Source organism: Tenrec ecaudatus, chromosome 1 (assembly GCF_050624435.1).
Source record: "Tenrec ecaudatus isolate mTenEca1 chromosome 1, mTenEca1.hap1, whole genome shotgun sequence".
Lineage (NCBI taxonomy): Eukaryota > Metazoa > Chordata > Mammalia > Afrosoricida > Tenrecidae > Tenrec > Tenrec ecaudatus.
The window spans coordinates 225539685-225567115 of record NC_134530.1 but is presented as its reverse complement, the minus strand read 5'-3'; the positions used below and the strand labels follow the sequence as shown (position 1 = coordinate 225567115).

General features: G+C 50.8%; 1 protein-coding gene across 3 annotated transcripts; it reads right to left on the bottom strand.

The window, feature by feature from the left end:
• Positions 1-166: 166 nt before the first annotated feature.
• On the bottom strand, positions 167-27431 carry PFKFB2 (6-phosphofructo-2-kinase/fructose-2,6-biphosphatase 2). Of its 3 annotated transcripts, none has more exons than XM_075529640.1 (15): positions 27279-27431; positions 25821-25928; positions 16515-16640; positions 15539-15635; positions 15089-15155; positions 14879-14953; positions 14481-14537; positions 12835-12959; positions 10810-11017; positions 10119-10265; positions 9205-9309; positions 7835-7964; positions 6986-7048; positions 6459-6523; positions 167-5836 (listed from the first exon to the last, which is right to left on the bottom strand). In XM_075529640.1, exons 2-15 carry the CDS (start codon positions 25906-25908, stop codon positions 5636-5638), a joined length of 1554 nt encoding a protein of 517 aa, XP_075385755.1. In that variant the 5' UTR covers positions 25909-25928; positions 27279-27431; the 3' UTR covers positions 167-5635. The 3 variants fall into 3 exon arrangements, with proteins under 3 accessions (XP_075385755.1, XP_075385746.1, XP_075385766.1); XM_075529631.1 differs by lacking the exon at positions 27279-27431 and adding an exon at positions 27133-27237; XM_075529651.1 differs by lacking the exon at positions 27279-27431 and adding an exon at positions 26935-27077.

Here is a 27431-nt window from a genome sequence, read left to right as displayed (position 1 = left end):
TCACCCAGGAACTTGCTTTTGCAAATCTGCCTCTGGACTTGCAAGGCAATGGGGCCAAGGCTTGAGGGTGGGAGAGTGTGTAGGGTGGAGGGTGGGGTGTGGGGCAGCAGCACAATCCACAATACAAAACAAAACAAAAAGAAATCCAGAAGCCTTCTGATAGGTTAGAACAACTCAATGATTTTATTTCCCCATTCTCCACGCACACAGAAAAACACATTTCAAGTACAATGATATTCACCTGATAGAGACCAGAATGCCTCAAGGACTTAGGTTCCTGTCTTTCAACAGCCTCTCTTTCTTGGCTTTCTCCCCCAGCTCGGGGCCACTCAACCTGGTGGTGCTCAGCCCACCTTCCTGCTCTGGCTCCTGCTCCCTCCCCTCTCTCCCCCCTGCAAAGGGCAAAGCTCCAGAGCAGTCTTTTGGTTTTGCCACGGACAGCAAAACCGGGCTCTCTCAGAATGAGGTGTTCTTGGTACTTCCACAGTAACCCAGTTCACCAGGAATTCAAGAGCAAAGAGCTCGGCATGCGCAAATGCTGGTCACAGAGCTCCTATCAGAGAGCTCTGGGGAAAACATGCTTTCACCAACTCTTTGCATCAATTTTGGAAGACAAGTTTCCCTTTGCATCTTTCATTTGTTAGCTTAGGAGTAAGTCCGAAGGCCTGGCAGGCTAAAAGCCAAACCAAACCAGCAATAGGATCCAGTGGAATGCTCCAATCCCTAACCGGGAAAGCTGAAAGATATAGAATGTTCCGGAATGAACAGCAAGACTCACGCCCTGTCTAGGAGAGGGCTGCAGGAGACAGCTCAGACAGAAGTAACCACTTCAAGCTGTGAACGAGCATTCCATTCCCCCAGCTGAGTTCATGAAGTGCCATACAAGAAAAGTACAGTGTTCATCTGTTACAAAATCATGAGGATGTGCTCTGGAGGTGCATTAAAAATCACAACGCCACTTATTAAAACGAATGTCTACTGGCAAGCCAGTGTTTGCAAACATGTGGAGTGCTTAGTTCCTTTCTACAGAGAGTTACAACAAGGTGCTCACACCACAGGGCGGTACCAGTAGATTACCATCGGAAGACACGCAGAGTCCGTCAGTCAGCCAACAGAGTCCCGTCAGTCACTTGGCAAAAAGTCAATAAACAGATTCATGGAGGTCTGTGTCAATCAGCATAAAGACCTTACTAGAGTGTTAGACAGTCCGCATCCAGACACTACTCACTACTAAACATATAGATATGACTTATGATCATCTTTGGAACACTCAAGAATCTAAATTAGATCCCTGGGCATACTTCTGACATCTGTGTCATCAATAGGATATATTACAGATCTGTTGTGCCAATTTTGTAACCTGTCTTAATTGTCAGGTATATATATTAAAGATTCAGATGCAAACCAATCAAAATGCATACTGGGAAATCTGGGAGAGTTATCAAATATCTTGACAATAAACCCGGTGTGGCTGGAGAAGCTTGGCAGAAGACAAGGCCAATGAAACGCAGACACAGTTCCCTCGATTACAAGGTCCTTTCCCCTTATCATTTGGTTATCCAAGCACCAATGTCTTCTCTACCGTTCAGACCTCCTGTTCACAGGAAAACCAGAAGACACATTCCTAAGCAGTTGTATCTCTTGGCTCCCCAAAGCAACCATGCTCTGAAGACACTGCAGAGAGACATACTCAGAAATTCACAGGAGCAATTCAGCCATTCAGACCAAGTACAACTATAATGTACACACACACACAAATAAACAAATCCAGAAACAGTGACACAGGAGAGACACCCTAGCAGGACGCATGTTTTCAAAACATTTTCTCTTATCTTGCTTTCCAGTCTAATGCAAAACCATCCCTTAAGCAGAAGCATACAGTTAACAGGAATGAATCCACTTGGGAGGGTAGGGACCCGGAGAGGAAAGGGCTTCTCTAAGGGGCTTGAAAGTCCTCCTCCCAATCTGCCCCCTGACTTCCTCCTTCTGCTTCCAGGCAAGGGAAAAGAGTGTGGTGATTTTCCTTGCCTGTCCTCGTCATACACCAGCAGTGTCACTGCCAACATCGTCACCAGATTCTCCTGTGATCCAACTTAAAGTCTCAGCAAAGGGTGCTCTGCATCCACCCTTCCTCTGGGGGACTGTGATAGGGGCACAATCACAGTCGGGTGTATGTACTTGCAGTTGAAGGGGGGAAATGGGGAGAGAGGGCAGGGGGGGAAAGCTGGGAAGGGGATTTCTTCAGGACGTGGAGTTCACAGCCATTCCGTTCTACATCCCCTTGACTTGTCCCTGACGAACCTTCTCTGAAGTACTCGCCTTTCTAAGAACTGAAGATGCTGAAACTCGAGCTGTTGATGAATTCCGGTTTTCTCAAGACTGGTGGCACCACACATCACTAGGAGTTGGCATGGCCTCGATGGCAGCAAGCTGGGTTTGGGTTTGGGTTTGGGTGACACAGCGGTGACAGGCTTGACTACTAACAGGTGAGTGGCTCAAACACACCCAAATGGGTTGTGCAGGTGAAAGACCTACATCTGGGTTGTGCAGGTGAAAGACCTACATCTGCAAAGCACACTGGAGGGGGCAGTTCTGCTCTGCCACATGGGGTGTTGTGAGTCCACAGCACCCAACAATCAGAACGGCAGTAGCACCTTCGGAGGAGCTTGGAACCCCCTCGGAAGTTGCTGGAGGGGCAGGAGGGTAAACTAGCACAGAGGGAGGAAAATAATCAGCAAGCTGAGAGCCAAAAGCAACCTCTCCATCCGTGGCCCCTGACACTGGAGTTATAACAGGGGAACACAGTGCTAGGGTTGGAAAATCCTCCCCACTCACTTCAAAGAAGGACATCCTAACTCCAAGGTCCTTGGATTAGATATGCCTCTTCTCTTTGATTGACTCTCAGTTCCTCTCACCTGACAGCAGAGATAGGACCACACCCATTTGGGCTAATGAGGTAACTAGCTAATGAGAGCTGGTGAAGGTAGCCTTCAATGAGGGGGCCCACTTAGAGCTCACTCTGGACCATTCCCATCTCCTGCCTCACAGTCTCCCGGCCTTAGGACACAGACGGCAGCAAACCAAATCGCACTCCACTCCAACATCAGCAATTACCGGCTCAGCATGCTGCTCTTTTGCAAACATTCCCGTGTTATAAATGGCAAGCCCTGTGTCTAAACTATCCTCCCCTCTGGGAAAGGTGATTTCTTTAAACCACCCCCCCAACACCCCTAGCCAGCCCTATAGACCCACAAACAGGGGCTCTCAGGGCACCTTTTATAATGGTTAAATCAAAATACCAGATCACTTTATGCTCGGGCACAACCTGAGGTAGTCTAGGTAAGCCAGCTTTGGAAACAGGTTGAGTTGTCTGACTCAGGGTCTAAGAGTCAAGACCACAAGGCCAGTGCCAGCTGGCTGAGGGGAGGCCCTTTCTCAACCTGTAGGCTTCACCCCAGCAGTTCTCCCCAGGCCGCTTTCAGCCCCCAGTTATTTTCAAGACAGTGATTTGTTCAACAGCATATGGCAATGTTGGGGTGAAGAGGAAACCAGAACAGCCCTCTCAAGCCCAACAGGCAACCTTGTAAGGAAGTATGTCATTGAACAGAGGGCTTGGTCCAAAATCACATTCCAGAGAACTGTCCTTGGAGAACAACTGTGAATCCCGAATTCCTAGATTGATGTTTTGTCCAAGTAACTATAATTCCAAATTTGTTCCACACGAGTTCATAAAGTGCACTTCCCAGCCTGGGCTGTGAATCTGACATCAGGCAGGTAACTTACACGCATGTCCACATTGTACAAGCAGAGATTCTGAGTCAGTACTAAGACAGGGAGACACAGACATGGGCATGGTTCAGAAGTTCCACAGATGATCCTAACAGGTGTTCTTAGAGGAGAACCACTACTAAAGGTCCTCTATCAGAAACAAAACCCAAACCAAACCAAACCACCAACCAACCAAACCCTACTTTTAGAAAAATAGTTGGCATATATTAAGTTACCTCTGAAAAATAAATGTCTAATTTCAGGGTAGGGGGATCACCTCTCTCTATAGAAACCATGGGGGAAGGAAAACAGTGGTTGGTGTAAGATATCAAAATAATAACAATTTATAATATATCAATGGGTCACCGGGGGGGGGGGGAATAAAGGGAGCTGATACCGAGGGCTCGATAGATAGTAAATGTCTAGCAAAGAATGATGGCAACACATGTATAAATATGCTCAACACAACTAATGTATGGATTGTTATAAGAGCTGTAAGAGCCCCCAATAAAATGATCTTTTGATAAAATAAAAAAGAATTTCCCCTCTCCCCCACCAATCAGTCACACACTGCACACACAGTGACAGGGAGAGCTTAAGCCATTGCAGGCTCCTCAGGGGTTAACAATCCTTGCTTTATAAATGACTTGTTTCACTTCATAAAGAAAATAAAAGGATGGGGCTTCACACCCAGGGGCTAAAGGAGGAAGGAATCAATACAAATGGTTGAAAACTAGATTCCAAAGGGTCTCAAGACTTCCCTGGGAAATCAAAATGGTGGCATTTTCCCGAGGAACAAAGAAACAGAGAGACTAACCCAGTGAGAAACCGAGTGTGCTGTATTTGGTTCCTCTTTTTAAATTTCACTTTAAGAAAAAGGACTATGCCGAAAATCACAGGAAGATGATCAAACAGCTTTAGGGAACACTTCTTTTAAGGCCTTTTTCCTGGAGCAATTTGCACATCAGTGGTGACCCTGGCCCTCCCTCCTTCCTGACTATGGCCTCTGGCCTGGCGTGGCCTGGCCTGGCATGGCAGGGGAAATGCTGTGCGTGGCCAGGAAGCTGGGAGCCGCTGGGGAGAAGGTCCCTGTGCAGGAGCCTGGCAGAGCAGAAGCCGCCGCCATCCTTTCCCTGCCCACAGCGACAGCACTCAGAAGGGTTTATGCCAAGCTCCTCAGAGACACCAGACGTCCCCACCAACTCAGAGTCAGCTGCACCTAAGAAGCAAGAACCTCACTTGCATGCACCAGAACATGCCATCCATGGTCTGTCGCCTTGGAGGCCCCTGCTAGAGGAGAGGGGAGAGACGAGAGAGACTCCCGGTCTGCTGCTGAGTGTACTGACTGGAATTCTAGCCCTCTTCTTGCCAAGCACAGGCTCACGCCCCAATGTCATGCAGGACACCGCACCATCAAAGGGCAGATGCACAACGAGGGAGTGGGGGTGGGTGGGTGAGGGGTGGACAACGGGCAGGCGGGGCTGAGAGTACAACACACATTAGAGAGACAGAGTAAAGTGAGGGGGCAGGAGCTTGCATGGGCTCCTCCCCCCACCCCACTTCACCCACACAAGACATTCATGAGCGTGGCCACAGGAAATGGAGAGATGAATCCAGGGGACGGGACAGGTTTAGCCTCCGCCCTACTCGTGCCAATCAGCCCCTGAGAACATATCCCTCTTTTGCTCCTCCACGGAGCCTGCCCCTCTGCCCTAAGCTGCCTGCAGGTAGGGAGATGCTTGCAGCTGGAGAATTCTAAAGTTGGTCTGAAGACACACAGCCTCTGGGGTGAGGGGGTGGGGGGCGGGCGCTGGGTGTTCAAGGACTCCGTGGTGATTAGTGAGGAGGACAGGAGGGGCACCCAGGGTTACACCACCGGAATGCTGACTGGGCTCTTCGGCTGGTCAGCCCCTTCTTGCACATCCAGGGCACGGAGCGGGCTGAGGGGCTTGAGGGGCCGGCTCCCAACACTGTAATTTCTCGGGCGCCTTATTGTGTCCGCACTGGACAGCGGTGTGAAGCTGTTCCTTCTCATCCTTACAGGGGTTTGGTTCTCGGGGAAGTTGTTCTGATCGGAAACGGAGGGACACCACACAAAGTTCACTCGTAAGGGTTACACCGCGCTGCCGAGCACAGCTGCACCCTACCTTCCTGCCCCTCTGCAGATAGAGACCCTCTGACCACACGGCCCCGGCTTCCCGCCCCGGGGGAGCTGAGATGCTTGGAGAGGAAGGAGCTCCGGAGGATCCAAAATGGAAAATCCCCCAAAGACAGGAAGGGCTTCATCGTTAGACCACAGGGGTCACCAGAGACCTCTTCACCCCACTATACAGGCTCGGCTGGACTCTGCTACCTACTGGAGAGCTTCGGGATGGGTGTGTGGGGGGGGGCGGAGGGCAGGGTTTGCATTTCACTTTAGTCAAATGCTTTCCATATTTAAGTGACTGTCCAGGAGCCAACTCTCAAGGTGAGAGCACTCATGAAAGAGTAACTCATTAAAAATCATCAGGCTGACGTCGCTTCCTCTCGGAAGCAAACAGACTACAAGGACGTTAGCTCTGGATCTGGTTTTCCTTCTTTCTCTCTCTCTTTTTTAACTTAAAAGAACCCCCCTGGTCTCTCAATGCCAAAAGGTAACAGACTCAAGGTGGCAAGGGGCCTGGCATGTTCGCTGGTGGGTGCACACTTACAGAGGGCTTGTCACGGTGAGTGTTCACAGCTTCCACATTAAGTTTAATGGTTTCCATCTTGCACCCTGAGGAGAGAGAAGGGGCCTTGATGGGGAGGGGGAAAAAAAGCCTGCAGAAATATTGTTTCCTTTTGGCATGGGCCAGAGCCCACTGCTGTGGAAGTAACTCCCACTCCACAGACCCATTTAGAGTCGATCTGCTCTACCGGGTCACACTGACTGTATGTCTTTACAGGAGCGGACAGCCTCGTCTTTCTCCTGTGGGGGTGATGGTGGATTTAAACCAGCGACCTTGCAGCTGGCATCCCAATGCCTACCCCACTGAGCCCCCAGGGTCTATAAAAGTAACAATGCCTTCCCAAGAACATACATACATGCATGCATTCATCCGTTCAAAAGGAAGACACCGGCGAGACTTCCCAGGCACAGAGAAATGCTGGAGTTAAGCTTCCAGACAAACTTCAGAGAACACTCAAAGGTCCTGCCCCAGCTCCATGACCACCTCCCACCCCAAGCCCCCGGAGTTACCGTAGGCCACTGGAGTGAGTTTGAAGATGGTGTGGAGAGGGCACCTCAAGTACGGGAGCTCATCTGAAAGCAGAGAGGCGAGGTGGTCAGAGGAGCCACTGGGTTTTGCGGAGGGAGGTCGGGTTGTGGGAATGAGTATCTCAGGTGCTCCGAAGGGGTTTTCTCCCTCACCCCTCCCCAGACACCATGCAAAATTGTACAACTCACCCTCTTCCCTCCAAACCCAACAGAGCTTAACAAGGCCACCCAAGAAGTCACCCTACCGGTTATGTGCTTCAGACAGGAACTAAGTCTATGCTAGGCCCTTCCACGCGGGAAAAATAAGACTAAGCACTCCAGCCACGGTGGCCTTGCTGTAGGGACAGTGACTCGTCTGGGTACAAGGGAGCCCACGCTGGCTAATCTGCTGGCTGGCTTCCCCAGCAACTGTGTTCCATAGGAAAGGGAAGAGAAGGCAGCAGTACTTCCCCACCTAGGTCAACCTCCCTCCAGCACCCTCTGGCTGAATCCCAAGAATGCTGGTGCTTCTAACCACTCCCTCGTCATGGCCAAAGGCACAAGGCGGGAATGCCCATCCCCTTTTCTCATGCTGCCAGGCCGATCCACTTGATGGCGGCCCTTTAGCCAGTCCCCGGGAGCTGCAACTGCAGCCCCCCTCCGTTGTTGACTCCAGAACCAGCTGAGTTAAATTCAGCAAGTGGCTGACTCTGAGGCTGCCAGGAACCCCAGGGCACACCATTCTGACCATAAGAGGGGAAGGGCTGGTGGCCACTGGTCCTGGTGACCCCAGGGCCTCTCCTCTCTCCCCAGGCATGCCTCTCTCCCCTCAGCTCTGCCTTCCCATGGCACCTGCGTTCTTATCCAGGAAGTAGGCCAGGAGGCAGCGCATGACAGCCTGGTGGGAGATGACGAGGACGTTGCCCTGGCGCTCCAGCTCCATGATGACCGGCTCCAGCCGCTGCACCAGGTCCTGGTACGACTGTGGGGGCAAGTGGGGCAGGCTGGGAGGATGCGGGCTGACACTGGCAGCAGCGAGGCCATGGCTAGGCCCCACCATGAAGAGGTCATTCTGCCCTCTGTCCAGCTGGCTTTCCTCCCAGACGCTCAGCAACTGTGTGTTCCTTGCTAACTCCCCCCAGCCGGCCAGCTCTTGAGAATACTCAAGACCTCTCAAAAGCAAGATTCCAACTGAGCAAACCACGGGCCAGACTTTCTGGTGCCCCAGGCGCTAGACCCAATACCCCCTGCCCCACAAACAAGGCCCTGAGATAATCCTTCAGCTGTGACCCACAGCTATCCTTGGAAAAGTCTTCTTTATAGCAAGTAACAGTTTGGCTTATTAGCAAACTACGCCTGCCATAAGCCCCATGCCCTTTGAAAGAACGCCCTGTGTGTGATAAAGTCAGCAATAGCAGCTGGTGGAGGACAGGGGTACTGGTTGAATGCCTGCAGGGCTGTGGAATTGTGTGTGCAGAATGGCATGTTTTCAATGTATGCGCCCTCACCAAAATATATCCACGCATCCACGCATACATACACAAGAAAAACACATGCACGCACTACAACAGCAGCAAAGGAGAGAAAAAAGAACTCCAGATTGTTCCTCGCACAGATTTATAGGCAGTGTGGGGCCATGAGAGGTCCCGGCATCTCCCCTGGCCTGTCGCCATTCTGCTCTATAGACCTTTGCCTTGCGGATCCTCAGGAGCGTGCATGAAGCCACACGGCGACCAGGGAATAACGGACCTAAAAGGTGGCAGGGGGAGGACTGCTATCTCATACATCGACTCGCAGCGTGGACGGGTGCGAGCTAGCAGCAGTGGAGGCCCAGGTAAAAGAACTGCGATGGCAGCGCCCCGCTGTGGATGTCATTAAAGCTACCGATTGGGACCCTTCCAGGTGGCTAGGTGGCACGTTCTCCGTGGTTTAGGTATGGAAATATCTTAAAATGATATGCGCTAACTTGAAAAGCTCCTACTGCTTCTCCCACACGTCCTCACCGACACTCCTCCACCTGTTCCTGGGAGATCACAGATGGATGATGCCAACTATGCAGGGTGAAGGGCAAGATGAGATGAAGGCCGAAGGACAAACTACATGCCCCCTACGACAGCCTTCCCTAGACCCTAGACCCCTGACTACCCTCAATCTTCCTCCTCAATTAAGGTCCAGTCCTCAACGAGGGGTGGGGCAAAGGCACCGGGTGAGGGCCGTCTCACCTCCCCTCCGGGGTACCGGTACAGGTATTTCTCTTGATCTCGCAGTGCAAACTCCTCGGGGTACTGCTCCTCGATCTCGGCGTAGCTCATCTCCTCGCACACGCCCTGCAGGGGGTCCCCAGGAGCTTGAAGAGGGAGACAGTCAGCACCGGCCCCACCCAAAGAAGGGCCAAGCCGGCAGTGAACCACGCCAGCCTAGCTCTCAGTACCAAGCACCGTGTGGGCTGGGTCCTCTCGCACATGACCACCGACCGGCAGGAGAAGTGCCCAGGGCTCAAAGGGTGAGGGTCACTACAGAGAAGAGAGGACTCAGAGCCTACATGTCACTGTCTCCCACTACTGTGGAGAACCCTAAGGCCCAGAAAAGCCCATGGGATCAAGAGAGGAGGAGGCCAGGGGCAGACAAGGGAAGGAGGGGGAAGTGAAGGGGCTGGAGACTTGTTGGAGGAGGAAATAAAAAGGAAGAGAGAAGAGAAAAGGAAAGCCCTGCCCTTATGTCCGAGGACAGGGAAAGCCAAGAGAAACCTTAGAATGGGCTTTTCCAGAAAGGCGGGCCCAAATAGAAACGTAAAGGCCTGAGCACGTAATTTTCCCTTCCCCAGGAAGAAACTTAAAAGTCCAGCGAGTCCTTGTAGCTTCACCGCACTACTTAGGCACCAGAGGGAGGCGAGGAAAACTGGATTAGAGGCCATCCTTGCTTGGCACAGGTACTAGAAGGAAGCCGGAAGCCCCACTGTGGGTGTAATTGTCTGGACTTCTTCCCGCAGGGCCTAAAGTGGCCTGAGATTCAAACTTACAGTGCGGTGGTTTGGATCTTTTAGATAAGTTGCCCAGACTGTGCTGCTGTGCGCGTTCTGGCCTGACGGGGGAGCTCTGACTTGCTTTGCAGCCCGCGGGGCAGAGGTCCTACTCACAGCGTCGATCTCATTCAGAATCTTCCACTGCTCATAGGTCACCCCCAGGGACTCCGCAGTCTGGATTGTCCTCTTCAATTGGCTCGTCCACACTTTGAGCTCCACGATCTCCTGCTCTTCGAGAAACTTCCTTAGTGCCTGGGCAAACTGGGGTTTAAAGATATGTGTCTTAAAAGAAAGAACACGCGTGCGTGTTACTGCTAACCCTGCCCATAAAGGAAAATATGTATGGCCACAATCAAAATCTGTCCGGTGCTCCAGAGTTATGATCAACCCAAGAAGAAACGAACTTCAACTGGAGCGCCCTTGTACCGTGCTGAGGACCCATGACGTGCCCAGTAAATGCCCAGTTGGTGAATGGTCCCAGCCCAAATGGCTCCAACTTGCCCAGTTTTCAGTATAGAGCTGGTATCAGTGAGCAAGGAAACATCTGTAGCATTTGTTTGACTACCTCAGGCCACAGGCAGCAGCTATCACATACAATGGGCTTGATGGATCAAAGAGATGACCTCAGCCATGCCCTCTGACCCCTAAGCCTACTGGCTAACTTCTCCAAGACAAAGACCAGACTGGGCTTTCTGTTCCCAGAAAGTTCGTCTCAGAAACCCGCAGGGGGCACTTCTACCCTGTTCTGTAAGGTTGTATTGAGTCAGCATTAACCTAACAGTAGGGAGTTTGGGTAATGACTCACCTGCTTTCCTCGCACGGAGAGGCCAGAGTCACCCCCGATCTTCCCCAAGAGATTGAACTCACTCTCGCCATGCCGGCAGAGGTAAATGGTTCGAGGCTGGACGTGGATATTCATGAGGTAGTAGACGATCTTGCTCTGGATGTAGTCTTGGACCCGGTTCACCAGAAATCGCTGGCCCACATTTATCACCTTGATGAAAGAAAGATCCCTGAGAAAAGCAGAGGGGGACAGATATAAGAAAGAGACCCTATGTCTGAAATGCTATAGGCTGCTGTTCGCCAAGTCTGACTCATGTCGGCCCCAGCTGTGCCCCATGGGGCTTGTGGGCTGCGAGCGTTCAGAAGCACATCACTGTGCCTGGCTTCTGAGGTGCCCCTGGCTGAGTTCAAACCGCCAACCACTTGGCGAGCAGCTGAGAGCTTTAGCCACTTGCACCACTTCCGTTCCACTCCACTATTCCTCCTGGTCTGGGGATATGACTTGGAGGGGAAAGGATTTCTGCTGTTCCTCACAGGCTCATCCCAGTTCTGCCTCCTCGCCTGTCATGCCCAACCCACATTTCCAGAAATGTAAGAAATGAATTCTTCCTCAAGACTATAATTATGTCCAATCTCCTGACCTTCTAATAAGTCAGCGCTATAGAATCAGTGCCAATACGGGGTCATGCAACCTAGGTAAATACGACATGGAGAATCCCTGCTTCTTGTCAGAGGCTAGACAAGATTTGTGCCCAAAGAGTCTGCTGAGCCCCAAATCTGTTGGCTTGCACAGCTCCCCTCTGAGGTAGCCAAGGTCTGGCCCAAACCTGCACCACCAGCAGTGAGACGAGGGGAGGGGAGAAATGGCAGAGCCACGGAAAGATGGGGTGCATCCAATCGAGCCCTGCTCAGGGGGACTTTGGGCACACTATTTACTTGGTGGCCATCACTGACTTTTTCCCGTGAAAAGAATAGAAACGCTTACTAACAAAAATACCCAGGGCGAGAGTGGAGGCAGATAGAATAATCCGAAAAACCTGAGACCAAAGATAGCCTCTGTAGCCACTTCGACACACATGCAGATTCTTCTAGTGATTCTCTACACGGGATGTTGAGCAATAGGAAGGTTGGCCTTTTATGCAATCCCCAGGGAAGTGTTGATCAACCTCTATATTAAGACAGCATTTCCACCCACGAAGTGCCGGGCAATGCACTTGAAGGAACTGAGAGGCTCAGACCATGGCAGCTGCCGTGCCCCATGCCTGTCCCGCAGGGCTGCTTCTTCATCCGATCTGTTTCCTGGACTCTCTTACAGGGCCACATTCTCAGACGTTTCCAGGCGCGGGTCATCTTCCCTCGGCATGGGCTCTGTGCTTTGTGATGGTGTCAGACCTCACACACAGCAAGCTCATCGGGACTCTGCACCGCACCGATGGCTTGCAGTGATGAAGACATTTCTCAAAGCCATGTGCATTCTTAAGGCCATCACATGATATAAATACAGTACATGTAATATATATGATAGGCTAGGTTATGTGACATAATGTATATTACACGTATAAACACGTATATTTATATAATCTTTGTATATGTATACAGAAAATTTTACATTATCAGCCCCCAAATGGTGACACGTCCCTGAGGGGTGCCCTACAGCCCCTTAGTACAGAACTCCTGGCTCTTGGTAGATGGGAACGTGGTCCCCCAGGGACATATTTGGCAATGTCTGGGGATGTTTCTGGTTGTCTGATGGGCAGACGCCAGAGATGGCGATGTAGGCACAGGATGGCTTCTCACAAGAAGGAATTCTCCTTGTTCACGATGTCCAAGACAAAGACCTCGGAAAAAAATCTTTCAGGAGGAGAAAAAGATAGAACTGAAAAACTAAACACTCCAATATCCAGTAGACTCGGCAACCCACGCAGAAATCACAGATCCTCTGGTGTTATTCCTCTTGGACAGTACAGCCACGACTTGGTCTGGCCTCCCAGTGGAAGCCTGAGGCCAGAGGGCTAAGAACCTTTCAGAGCACGGCCGGAGACCTTACTTGTCGTAGCTGTCTGGGTCCAGAGGCTGATAGGTGACTTTGTAACATTCGATTCTTTTCAGGAAGTCTTCCATCACATTATCCCTGTTCCTTTCTGGGTAGTCAGGACTGGACACCTTCACCTCCTGAAATCATGAGAACAGCAGGGCCTCACCTGAGGTCTGCCCTTAAAAGCCCTCCTGCAAATAGCCACTGCTAAAAAACAAGACGTCCATAAAAGTGGCCTTTCACTGGAGGACTGGTGGTTCCCTTTCATCAAGCACCCCCTCCCAGCCTGTGACCCTGGTAACCAGGATGTGAAAGACAAGTGGGCATCACCATGTGCTTTCCCTTGGCTGGAGAGAGCCAGTCATGCCACGAAAGCTACTGCCGGGCCCCCAGCCCCTTTAGGTCCACAAAGGGGCCAGAAAGGGATTCGACTGGCCCTCGTCACCATTCAGAGGAGGGGGCTTCACCGGATCCATGCCTGACTCAAACCAGATGTCTCTTCCCTAGATGACCCCATGTTCCCAACTTGCTCACACGTGACCGCCAGGAGACTATGCACAGATGTGCCCCCTCAACACCAAACATCCCATCAAATGGGGGCGCTCCTACCCCATTGCCCCACCAGACTTGAGTTCCTCAACGGAGACAGTGTTCATCTGAACATTAGGCAAGGGCTGGGTAGATGTGCATCCTACCTGGTGGCCTTGACAGATTAAAGAGTCTAATCTATTCTAAGGGCATACCTCCCTACCAGGGGCATAGCTACTGAAAACAGCTCTGATGAGACTGCCCATTGCCCAAACCACCAACCCTCCCCGCAACTCTCCCATCCCACCCAGGCACGCTCGTGGCATATTTTCATTAGTCCTTTCAAGCTGAAAGTACCAGGTTATACCCTGGGCTTGCTAACTGCAAGGTCAGCAGTTCAGAACCACCAGCCTCTTCGTTCTTGGGGAGAAAGATGAGGCTTTCTACTCCCAAAAAGATTTCGTCTTGGAAACTCACAGGGGCAGTTCTATCCTGTCCTTCAGGGTCACGATGAGTCAGAATCAACTCTGTGGCAGTAAGTAAGACCATAATATCTGCTCAAAAATACAGCCCAAGCTCAGGAAACATTGACTCAGCACATCCTGGCATTCCGTGGCCACCACAAGGGAGCGTCCCCTGCTTCCGCTTAGGAAAACTGGTCTGTGACAGGCTCTGTTGTCTTTTCCTTTTTCTCAGTTTCTTCTCAGCAGGCAGGCACGATCACCCAGACTGCCTTAACCAACGAAGGTGCCAAAGGACCACTGTAACTAGCTGAATGATCCCTCCCCGCTGAGGCTGGGAAGTGGGATGGAGAGCTGAAACCCTTGAAGCTGCGCCCTATCTGCCAGGACTTAGATATCTCTCCGCTCGCCACCCACCCAGCCCCCAGGACGTGAGGCCAGGACTTGGGTCTCCATGTCACAGTTAACTTATTCTCCAAACCATCGGTTTCCTCTCCCACGGCAAGAGTATGTTCATGTAGACAGAAAAGATCGGTCAGACATTTCTATGTCTTTCTCTCATTGCCCAGTTGTCTGCTCCCTCCCTGGCCGCCACCGCTGCTACCGCCACCATCGCCAACATAGGGTGCAAAGGATAACAAGGGGCTGGCATGTGGGGGTGTCACCCACCAGAATGTTGGCAGCAATGACATCAGGGTCGTCACAGACAGACTCCACAAAGAATACCTGGGCCAGGAGAGAGAAAGCAGAGACACGTGAGCCAACAATGAACAGGTGTGGCTGGCGACTGACGCACATGCTCCGCAGCGACCCTGCCTCAGCCAGCACGTCGCCCCTGATCTCCTTCACGAAGGTGGACTTTTAAGTCTCATCATTTTTAAATCACTCTTGCCCCCACAGTCTCAGACACACAGGCTCAGGGCCAGTGAGGGGACCTGAAAGACAGTGCTCCAGCCTGGGGTGCGTGCCCCAAGAGAAGAAAATCAGAGAGCCACTCACCTCCTCCCACCGTCCTCACTCCTCACCGCCACTCCCCCTGCGGCCCCAGCGGGAGAGTTAGATCCTACCTTGAAGGAATTTTCCTTTGCAAAATTCAGGATCATGTCCCTCCTTTCCCGGGTGGTATTGGTGGCATCAAACACCTGGGAAGATGGCACATGGGGTAGACAGGTGGGAGCGAGAGATGGGAGCCCACCCGGGCTCACCCAAGCGGGGTCTGAGCAACCACACTGCTGACAGGGTGGGGACGGAGCAGAGGTAGCTGTGCTGGTGCTCACCGCAATCTGCCCACTCTCCTCGGTGAGATATGCCTTCACATCCTGCAACGCCACCACAGCACACTGTCTGCCAGGAGAGGGAGGAAATCAGCCGGACCAGACAGCCAGATCACGCTGGGCCACAACCAGAGTGCTCCAGGACTTACATCGCTTCCCACTGGGCAAAATGTTTTCTGCCCACACTTCTCAGCTCCTCCCCTATTTTACATCCTCCACTGCCCCAATGCAATATGGTTTCACTCTTTAGACTTAGCCCACAGACCCCCTCTGAGCCCATTCTCCTCCCCACCTGAGCCCCAGGAGACCTGCCTGTCACCTAACTCCCACTTCAAGTCCCCAGGAGATGTTTACCGAAAGGAAAATTAAGCCCTGCCACATGAGTCCCGGGGTCCAACTATCCACCTGATGGCCAAGGAAGCCCCAGGGATCAGGCCCGGACAAGACGCTTACTTGCGTATCTTCATGGCCTCTTCATTGTCGTGCCGGAAGAAGTCATAGGATTTATAGGACTTGACTGCTTCACGCCGATACACCCCGAGATTAAACACTGCAAAAGAAACCCAGCCCCTTCATGAACGAACCGATACAATAAAACCTCGTGGCCTAATGCCTGGGTGGAGAGAGAGAGAGAGAGGTGGAGGTGGTGGAGGTGGTATGTGGTGGAGGTGGTATGTGGTGGTGGTGGTGATGGTGGTAGCGGCGGAGGCGGAGGTGGTGGTGGTGGCGGTGGTGGAGGTAGAGGTGGTGGTGGTGGTGCTGGTGGTGGTGGTGCTGGTGGTGCTGGTGGTGGTGGTGGTGGTGGTGGTGGTGGTGGTGGTGGTGGTGATGGTGGTAGCGGCGGAGGTGGTGGTGGTGGCGGTGGTATGTGGTGATGGTGGAGGTGGTGGTGGTGGTGGTGGTGCTGGTGGTGGTGGTGCTGGTGGTGGTGCTGGTGGTGGTATGTGGTAGTGGTGGTGATGGTGGTAGCGGCGGAGGCGGAGGTGGTGGTGGTGGCGGTGGTAGTGGCAGGGGGAAGCCTATTGCTATGTTGGGTAGAAGAGCAGATTCAGAGCCTCGTCAGTCGGGTTCCAGCCCTGATTTACGGGACCTTGCACAACTCTTAAACGGCCTTAAACGGCACAAGACTTCAAGTCCCTTGCCAACTATTTCAAGAGGGTGTTGGTAGCATCGGACAAGATGATGCACAGTCAAGTACTCTGAGAGTTCACATCCCCGTAGTCACTTGGTTATTAACATTCCTACTGAAGATATTCCCTCAAGACTAGCCCAGCCTGCCCAGACCAGGAGAAAACCTGCCTGGGGACAGGGAATCGATACGGCAAGTCAGAAAACCAGCCTGCTGCCCCACAGAGAGGTCTTGGCGCTCAGAGGTCTGTACAGCCCAGCCAGTGACCCTTGCCCATCCCAAGGAGTGGCTCGCACCTACCTTTGGTGGGCACCCCAATCCAGTTGAGGTAGCGTGTGAGTTTCTTGGACACATACGTCTTCCCCCGGGCTGGCAAGCCAATCATCACGATGAGAGTAGGCGAGTTGGTCATGTAGGAGGCCCAGGCTAAGGAGAAATGCAAGAGAGCTAGGTGACGAGAGGCTGAGGAAGGCGCTTGCCCTGGGCCAGGAAGGACAGTCCGTGCTGCTTTTAGTCTCCACCCAGCCTCGGGCTCCTTGAAGACAAATGGGAGAGAGACTGGGTAGACTTTCCTGAAACGGAGTCAAAGGGTCATACAGACTCTTTCAGCATGCCCAAGCCAAGATATCTCTTTCCCGTGTGCCTGAGATCAGAATGATCCAACGCAGAAAGATGGGAGACTAGAAAGCAAGCACCCATCTTTAGTGGTAGGCTGAAGGAGGGGCTGGCACCTGGCAGGTCAGCGCATCACTGAGTGGACCCTACAAGTCCTTTCCCACCTGAGGACCTCGGCCATCCCTTCACATCCATGGGAAGAATTAGCTTGTCCATTGCAAAAACAGTCTTGCCTCCATTTCTTTGGCTCTTGCACTAAGGTCTGAACTCCTCCTTAAGTCAGAATTTCTCAAACACAGTGGGAGATGATGGGGGGTTCTACTCCTGTAAAGAGTGACCGTCTTGGGAAGCCAAGGGGACACTTCTGCCCTGTCCTGCAGGGCAGCTGTGAGTCGGTGTCAACTCAGCGGCAGGGAGTGCTGTCCTGAGTGAATAGGCCAGAGATGCTAACAGACTCTGGAGCTGGTCCTCAGGGCATCCCAGCAGAGGACGAATCACAGCCAAGAGGGTAGTCATCTCAGTGGCCCTCGTGAAGGCAAGGCACTGACCAGCAGGAATGCCATGCCCTGCCTTTCTTCTGCCCACTTGCTGCAGGAATGCTCACTTATGGAGAGCGATCTCAAACTCTCACTCTGCCATCTAACCGGACCCAACTCATAGCCACCCTTGAGGGCCAGGCAGAAATGCCCCCTGGAGTTTTCTGAGGCCATAGTCCTTTATGGGAGTTAGAAGCTTCCTCTTTCTCCCAAGGAAAAAAAGTGTTTGGGTGAAGTACAGTACTCAGAGGCAGCAAGAGTCCCCCTGGGGGTCAAGGAAGGGTAAATGGAAAGACTGGGTGGGGGGAGGGGGGAGTACACAGGGGAAAAAGGACTTGACTTTTAGTCTTATGTCCATTATGTACACGGAAAATTCTGTTTCAGCTGGAGCATCCTTCTCCCCTCCCCCTAAGTACTTGGATGGTAACAAACATAAGGCACTTTTCCTCCCTGTGCAAATGGGGAAGTGGGGGTAGAGCAAACATCCTCTGCAGTCTCAACAGGCTTGAATGCTGGTCTCTAACCGCCTCCCAGGCAGACACTGCAGGGGATCAGGCTTCAGACAGAAGGTTCCTGAGTATGCACTTTTTCCAGCTCTCTGTCACCCAGCAAGCCCTGGCTCATTACCTGCTCCTTGGTCCACATCTTCCAGCCCATTAGGGAGCGCCCCCCACCCCTACCCCCAACCAAGAGGTCTTTTACTCTCCCCAAAGCTTCAAATCAATTGTTCTTGGGACCTCCGCAGGGCAGGGGACCAGCTGTTCCCTGTTTACCAGGCTGGATAGAAAGTACTGGGAACAAAAGAGAACAACCTGGACCATGGAGCAGGGTTGAGTGCCCAGCAAGCACAAGCTAAGGAATTAGCAGGTCAGCCTGTGCTTGCCTTGTTCCCTGGGCACTCTGTCCCTGTCAGCGTTTGTAATTCTGAGGAGGCTTAGGTTCCAGAGAGAAAGGTGCAGTGGGGTTGGGAGAGGGGCTGACGGCAGCCATCCCTAGGAGGAGAATCTTGGATGTCATGAAAAACAGTGAATTGTCATTGGGTAATCGAACACTGCACAAAGGACTCTCTTCCCATGGTGCCCTCTAGCTACACCTGACCAGCCTGTGTCTATCACACATGCGCGCGCGCACACACACACACATCAATATCTATCATGCACACACACCTATGCCCCCACCTGTATCCACCTCTCTCTCTCTCAAACACACACACAGGTGGACCTCTGCCACCTCTATCTCTCTCTCTCTCTCTCTCTCTCTCTCACACACACACACACACACACACACACACACACACACACACATACAACCTGCCCCACTTTAGTACAAATCGCACATACATCTGCCTCATCTGTGCCCTCCACACACCTATCCCCATCTGTGCTCAACACCCCCAGCCCCACCCCCACTCCTATCTGTCACAACCAGCACTTCTCATGTGGAACTTCTTATTTGGAAATTCTGGGGCAAAAAAACTAAGCGACATCTTCCTATCTCAAGTTACCACATCAGCAGAACCAGGAACATTCTGTCTTGCCTGTGACAAACACAAATCTCACCACTACTTTACTTTGAATAAATAATCTGCTCCACTGATTAACTTCAGAGACAATGTAACAGTGGTTCTCAACCTTCCTAATGCCACCACCCCTTAATACAGTTCCTCATGCTGTGGTGACCCCCAACCATAAAAAATTTTTTGTTGCTACTTCAACACTGTAATTATGCTACTGTTATGAATCAGCTGACCCTTGTGAAAGGGTCATTAGACCCCCAAAGGGGTTGCGACCCACAGGTTGAGAACCATTGATGTAACACCTCTCTAGAGACACAATAGAAAACTGCCAATCTTGAGATTATTTGAAATTCAACCCCAAGAATTTAAGCTTTGTCCATTGTCCCACAGTGAAAAATCAGGGTCAAGCCTCAGACCAGACTCCTAGTGTCATGCCTGCCCATCCAATCCCAGTCATTGGCTCGTGTGCCTAGTGCACTCGAGTAGACACAGCCATGGTGCTCTAATTCTGAAGATTGGTCTAGGAGGGTAGTGATTTGATGCACAGCCATCTCTCTTTCTCTATTTCTAGCTAGGTTACAGATTTGGAAATGGTCTGTATGTCATTAGTAGCATCTTTATTCGTCAGAAGTCATAAGGCTGCCAGCCATGTCCTGTGATTTGGCGGGCAGGCATGAAATAACCAGGCTCACAAGAATGCGACTCTGTGCAACGATGAAGCACACAACTTTCATCTAGTTCTTTAAGGCTTCCTCCTCCACCCCTCCCCCCACTATCATGATCACAATTCTACCTTACAAATCCGGCTAGACCAGAGGATGCACACTGATACAGATAGGAACTGGAAACACGGGGAATCCAGGACAGATGAACCCCTCAGGACCAGTGGTGAGAGTGGCGATACTGGGAGGATCGAGGAAGGGTGGGGTAGAAAGGGGGAACCTATTACAACCTATATCTACATATAACCTCCTCCCTGGGGGATGGACAACAGAAAAGTGTGTGAAGGGAGACTTCAGACAGTGTGAGACATGACAAAACAATAATAGTATATAAATTATCAAGGGCTCATGAGGGAGGGTTGGGGAGAAAGGGGGGAAATGAGGAACTGATACCAAGGGCTCAAGTAGAAAGAAAAAGTTTTGAGAATGATGAGGGCAACAAATGTGCTTGACACAATGGATGGATGGATGGATGGATGGATGGATGGATGGATGGATGGATGGTGATAAGAGTTGTACAAGCCCCCAATAAAATGATTTTAAAGAAAAATAGAATGCAACCCAATCCCGAGGGTGTTGGCCAAGCAGCATGCTGGAGTGAATGATGTCCTTTCCATCAAGCCTTTTGAAATATTAAAAACAGTTCCTGATGCAGATCTTTGGGGTGGGGCAAATTAGCAGTACTGATCAATGGTTCAAACACATCTATGTTTTCTCTTTACTGATTCTGCAGGGAAAGTTGCCACCACCAGTGTGTGCCAGGGTATGTTCCAGGATGCCCACTGAGACATGGGCTACAAGAGTGGAATGCTGGTAACAACTCAGATGTCCCCCAGGGGAAGGTTTGTCGAGCCACACAACTCAACAGGCTGCGGAATGAGGTCAGTCTGTGTTGGTTGGCATAGAAAAGATACTGGCAAGGGAGTAGAAGATGGAAAGAGCAGGCGAGAAATGGTGGCAGAACGGAATGCAAACAATATGAATGCATTTTCATTATGGATATACATTAAGATGGTTGAAAGATTCAAGACTTCAGAGAGCCAGGAAAGAGTGTGAGTTGTTTTTTGTTTGGTTCTTGTTGTTGTTGTTGTTGGTTTTACTATATATCTCGCTATAGTTTTTACATACTTTTAAAAACACTAATATGGGTTAAGTTCCAAATATGTGTGGGAATTCTAGCCGCTATAGCTGTGGACACAGTCCTGTTTGGAAATCTGGTTTCCTGAGTCATGTTAATTATATCTTATCTAAGTAAGGTGGGCTCTAAATCTAATCAGAACTATAAAAAAAAGGAGATAAGATACAGACACACACAGGGAAGACAGGTGTCACGTGAAGGTGGTCTAGAAACTAAAGAACCAAGAAATACTCCTGACAAGGAAATGACACAGCCAACCCTGAATCAGACCTCCAGCCTCCGGAATTAGAAGAGGATTTCTTTTGTTTAAACCCACCCCTCTGTGGGATTTCTGCTATACCAGCACCAAAATTTGGGACCAGAGAGTGTAGGCACCATGCTAACAGATCCTTAGAATGTAGAATTTGGGCGTTGGGGAGAGGTGGGTGCTAGATGATACTGCCCGAGGTTGTATTGAAGAGACTGCCAATAGAACAAGGGCTGCAAGGTGGATTCTGAGGGCTCAGCAAGAACTCAGGGGTGGGTGACGTTTCCATGACCACACAGTATGTTGCCAGGATGGTGGATGTTAAACATGCTCCTGGTGAGGCTTAAAAGGGGAATCCTTTTTATACACTGACAAAGAAATTGTCCGAATCATACTCCAATGCTCTGTGGAGGGTGAAACACTTTCAAGTGAATAATTTGTCTCAGGAGATTTCAAAGTGAAATCTTGATTCTTTGCTGCATATGATAAAATGCAGGAAGAAAGTCATTCTAGATTTGGTGATAAACAGTGTAAAGTCAAACCAGAACTTCAATATTTGGAAACAAACAAACAGTTGTACAAACTGAGAACGCATAGCCTGGAACTTCACTGGAGTATAGCTCAGAGAGACTCAGAACAGAAAGAGCGGGTTACATGTGGAGCTGTTAGCCATAGGGTCAGCTGTTCAAAACCACCAGCCACACCCAGGAGGAAAGATGAGGCTTTCTACGACTATAGAGATTTAGTCTCAGAAACTCTGGAGGACAGTTCTACTCTGGCCTATTGGGTCTCTGTAGTCAGAAGCAAGTCGGAGGCTGTGAGTCTGGTTGCACACTCATTTGCTAACGCGATTCTGCCTGTGACGGATGATAAATTGTATCAACTGACTGTGACTGATGTATAGTGTGGTGTCAGCGGAGAGAGGGAGGGATGGAGGGGAGGAAAATGAAGGAAAGCCATTCCTCCCCTGGAAATGCAGCTTAGACGCTGATGTGACTTTTAGCCTCCAGGACTGAGAGAGAATCGCTTCTGTTCTTTTGAAGCCAGGAACTGGTGGCCTTTCTTTCTTTGTGCAGACTTTGTATGTGAATCCGGTGGGGTTGACGGATCAGGTCATCATGTTGACAGTCAACAACTGGTTGACCAAACCTCCCACGGGCTCGGCCCGTCCCTCCCCACCCCCCTTTTATATCACTCATGGCATGTCCATGACAGCGGACACAAAGGCCACACACCACTGATTCTCTAACACAGGAAAAGTACATGTGGGAAACAGTCTGCTTCTTGCAAAATTCAAAATATTCTTTAAAAGGAGGGAGGGAAGAAGGAAGCAGCAAAGAAAAAAATCAAATCACTGTGAATGAGGGGGAGTATGGAGTGAGGTCCCAAAGCCCATGTGTAGACAACTGGACATCTCCTTATGGAAGGGTCACGGGGAGGAGATGAGCCAGTCAGGGTGCAGTGTAGCAATGATGAAACATACAACTTTGCTCTAGTTCTTTAATGCTCCCTACACACACACACACACTATCATGACCCCAATTCTACCTTACAAGTCTGGCTAGATGAGAGAATGTACACTGGTACAGATATGTACTGGAAACACAGGGAATCTAAGGCGGATGATCCCCTCAGGACCAGCGGTGATACAGGGAGGGTGGAGGGTGGATGGGGTAGAAAGGGGGAACCGATTACAAGGATCTACATGTAACCTCCTCCCTGGGGGATGGACAAGAGAAAAGTGGGTGAAGGGAAACGTCAGACAGTGTAATACATGACAATATATATAATAATAATAATATATAATTTATCAAGGGTTCATAAGGGAGGGGCGGGGAGGGAGGGGAAAATGAGGAGCTGATACCAAGGGCTCAAGTAGAAAAAAATGTTTTAAGAATGATGAGGGCAAGAAATGTACAAATGTGCTTGACACAATGGATGGAATGTATGGATTGTGATAAGAGTTATATGAGCCCGCAATAAAATGATTTCAAAATAAAAAGAAAATCTATACCATCAGTCCCCTCCTCCACTCTGAATTTCCCAGGACTCTGAAACCACTCATCTGAGTCCCCCTCTAAAGGGACCTTTGTCAGTCCCCACTGCCCTCCTCCTCGAACCGCTCTGGCCCAGTCATGTTCCTTGGAGGTTAGAGGTCTGGGCTCCCTGAAGTCATTTCTTGGGCCCTGAAGTCCTAGCCCAGTCACTTCTCAGAGTGGGAGTTAGCCAAGACAGGGGTAATTAGTAGCCAGGGGATAATGGCAGAGCTATTAATAAAGCAACTCTTGGTGTGAGCACTAAGGAAACAGGACATTTGCCAAGGTACAGGTAAATATAAAACAAAACAAACCCAATAAAATCTTACTGCACTGTCCCCCTTGGCTATGGTCATAACAGAGCCATGGTCCAGTCCCTGGGGCAAATGAATAGCCCTCTCACTGCTGCTGAGTTGATTCCAACCCCTACCGACCTTCTAGCGCACGGCAGAACTGCTCCAGGGGCTCTGGGGGCTGTAAACCTTGCCAGAGCAGGCTTTCTCATCATGATCTCCAGGGGCTTTGGGGTCGGAGTCTGGCACTCGACCCACCATGCCACCAGAGCTCTTGAAGCAGCCAGACCCAAGTCACTGTCTGCAGTCGATTCCAACCTGCGAGTGACCTCCAGGACGGAGCAGAACTGGCCTCGAGGAGGAGAAACTCTTTACGGGAGTAGAGAGCCTCATCTTTCTCCTTATGGGAAGGTAACTCACGTCCTCCAGGCCAAAAAATGGTCAAAGAGGAAGGAAGGTAGGTAGGGGAGAACCTCAGGGGAGAGAGAATAAAACAAAGCTAGAAAGTCTGACAATGGGGGCTGCAGCGGAGCAGGGACCCTCATGACGATCAGCATGCCTTTCTCCCCTGGTTCTCTGCCCTCTTTTGGATAAGGTGGCCCAGTAACCAGTTCACTTTGCTCTGAGAGGCATTTTCTACCCACCAATATGATGGTAAAATACTGGAAAATGAGAATGAATGACCCTTTACATGGGAATGAACATTCTTTACTGGAGAAACAAAACAAACAAATAAAAAAGCTTCACTAGGCTCTTTTAAATAGTGAGCACCGATCACAGCTTCACGTATAAATCAGCTTATAGACACTGCTTCAGGAATAAACATTACATGCAGCTAGAGACACCTGTGAGAAATAACACACATTAGCTATGTGCTCCATCTCCATTCAGTCATTCAATGCTCATTTTCTTACATAGGTAGGTCGTATTAGTATGTAGGAAAGAACACGTTGAGGCACGGAGAGGACAAACAACCTGTTAAAGGGCCCCCACTGATGAGCAGGAGAGCCGAGATTCAAAGCCAGGCAGTGTGATTCCACAGAGAGCGCTCAAACATCGTGCCCTCCTAGCTTCGCTTCCATGGCACACGTGCCCTTGATTCCTGGCAGAGAGAGGGCACGCTAATCATAGAGAAGCAGCAACCCCAGGATCACATCCAAACCAGCTGCCTCTGCTACAGTCCAAACTCCAACAGGCTACACTGGTGCTAGGTGAAGGGAGATGGTCATGAGTCACAAGACTGACAAGGGCATGACTTCAAGGTCCAGGTTCTGGGGAAGACTTTTTTGAAGGTGAGACATTTCCGGGTCTCATGCTGGTAGTGGTTAAGGGTTGGGCTGCTAATGATAAATCGGGAGTAGAAAATCACCAGCCACTCAGTGAGAGAAATATGGAGCTTTCTACTCCTGTAAAGAGTTATAGACTCGAAAACCCACAGGGGTATTTCTACCCTGTCCTATGGGGTGACCATGAGTTGGCATCGACTTTTGGGTTTGGAGGTATATACAGCCACTGAAGTGAGGAGAACTGACTGTCGAGGTTCCAAAGATGGAACGAGACAATCTGGTAGCATTCCTTGAAGTTCCTGGAGACACTAACTGAGGACCAGGCGCCCGGAATCCTTTGGATTGGGCTATGAAGCCTATACTGCTGCTTAGGATGCAGGTCCAAGGGGGAGATGGGGAATGTTGCTTCATCTCCCGGCAAACCCTTATGCTGTCTCTGTCTAAAACATTGACCTGAAAATGCTCATCCGGGACCAGGGCCCCGGGGGAAAAAGCTGCAGGAAAAACAGTCTGCACAGAGCGAAACTAAACCCACGAGAGAGAAAAGTGCCCGGGACACCAAGAGAAGTCAAATGCCAGCGCTGATTCCCTTGGGGCCTCCAGGAATGAGGGCAGGCCAGGAAGCACTGGCTCTAACAGTTGGTTCTGCAGGGTGCAGCACCCTCCCAAAATTTAGCCCAGGACACAAAGGGAAACAGGTAACAGTTCCAAAATTAAAATCCAAACTATGAGTTGATGCTTCCTGATGGAGCCCCCATGTGTTATGGAGTAGAACTACTCCATCAGGAATTCTTACAGAAGCAGTACTGGGTAGTGAGTTAGAACGACTTTAGGTTAGTAACTGACAGCAAACCGTTAGCACCACCTGTTAACATTGCCAGTCCCAAGTAATTCCTGCACCCGGCCACTGCTGTGCTCCTTGTGTGTACACTAGTGCTTGCCCTCCCTTCCCACAGCAAGCAAGTGTGCAGCTACCCCCTGGAGAACACGATTCGGTTACAGAAAGCAGTAAAACACCAGCTGAGCGACTTCAGCAGTACAGCCTCCACTGCACTCGACATTGTTTCTGGACAGTTTCTCCCTGGAGAGTGTCAATTCCCCTATCAAAGGATTCTGTCTCCTTTCCACCAAGCAGCAGAGTCTAGGATTACAACTACACAGAATACTCAGAAGAAAACCCTGGGGGAGAGCAGCCCCTCCTTATTGCCAGAACTCACAACATTTTTTCTCAGACGTTCGGAGATTTGGAGTTTTGGTTTCATAGCTGGTGTTCTGTCCCGAAGAAGAGGCAAAATCCAGGGACATAGCAGCTCTTCAGGAGACGTCTGGAAGGGCAAAATGAATGTGAGACAGGACCAGTCCATGGAGAAAAGTCCTGTAGGACAGAAACCTCTGAGAGCTGAGTCATTTTTTTCTGGGTCTCGAACATTTCCCACCATTGACAGCGTGTCCTCCATAGTCTTACCACTTTTCAGTTGCTCATTTTAGTGGGAAAGGATTGAGTTTTCCTTCTCTGGCAGGTTTCTGCCTTACATGGGTACCGACCGGCTTTCGCAGGTTTTACTGTGTGAGTGAAAGAACTCTGTGGAGAGTCAATCGGGCCTTTTTCTCCCACTCAGCATCAATGAATGAATGAGCTTTTTGGCTACAGACTAAGTCATGGACATCCCCAGCACTATGCTTCCTCAGCTACAGAGTTGTTCTAAGTCCTTGCATTTATATGCAGATTTAAGAATGTACTCCCACATAAACTAGCTCCTTCAATGCTTCCAACAATGCGACAAGGCCCCACGATCATATCTGTCCGTTTTACAGGTTGAAAAATCGAGGTTAGCTGACATTAAGTGGCTAGCCCTTGCTCCTTGCTGACCCACATTTCAAAGTTTTGATCATCTGGGAGGCTAGTCGGGGCCAGGAAGGGATAGATGAAGTGCATGTCCAAAAGAGTCATTCCAACCCAATGGTAAGACTCAGCCAGCCCTGAAGGGGGGAAAAAAATTAAATGAGAAATGTTGTGCGGGGTGGGGGTGGGGGATCTCGACCCGTTCCAAGCAGGAAAAACGGTGACGGCTGTAGCACATCCCCATTTCCCAGGCATTCGGAACCTCCTGCGTTCTTACCCTCAAGCCCTGCCCTGCACCCTGTCCACAGCTATCCCTTGAGTCGCACACTACAGGAAGACTACGAAGGGGAAAACGACTTCCACAAGGTCACCTGCAGATCAGGGGTAAATCCTGACTGGACTAGAGGGGAGAGGCACCCCAAGCTCACTCCGCAAGCCCAGACAACAAAGGAACTCGCGAGGAAGGAAGGCGTTATTGCATCAAGGACCTTGCACGAGCTCTGTCGCTCCACGCACCACACAAATCCTCAGCTCAGGAGACAGCTGCCGCGCCGGGTCCCTAAAGGTGCGCCCTCCAGGCGGTGCCCCGGGGCCTGAACTTCCCAAGACGGCGTGGCACCGTCCCTCTGCACCTCACCCCACCCATCCAGTCCTTCCTTCCCAGTAGCTGCGCAGCTGCCGCTCACCCTAAGATCTCTCTCAGCAGCAGCCCCGGCGCTTCCCCGGGTGACGCGGCAGACGGGCTGACAGACTGGCCCAGGGCCCGGCAGGCTAATCCCGGGCAAGTCACGTGCCTCTGCCTCGCTCCGCCCATCCCCGCGTAGACCCTCACCTGGAGAAACGCATCGGCCAATCACGAAACTGAAGGCTCGGGGGGGGCGGGGCTCAAATCTGAATCCCCGACTTTAGCTTCAGCTCAGGGCGCAACAATGAAAGGGGAACCCGCACAGGTTAACAAGTTTCGCACCGGTGTAATGGTTGGTTG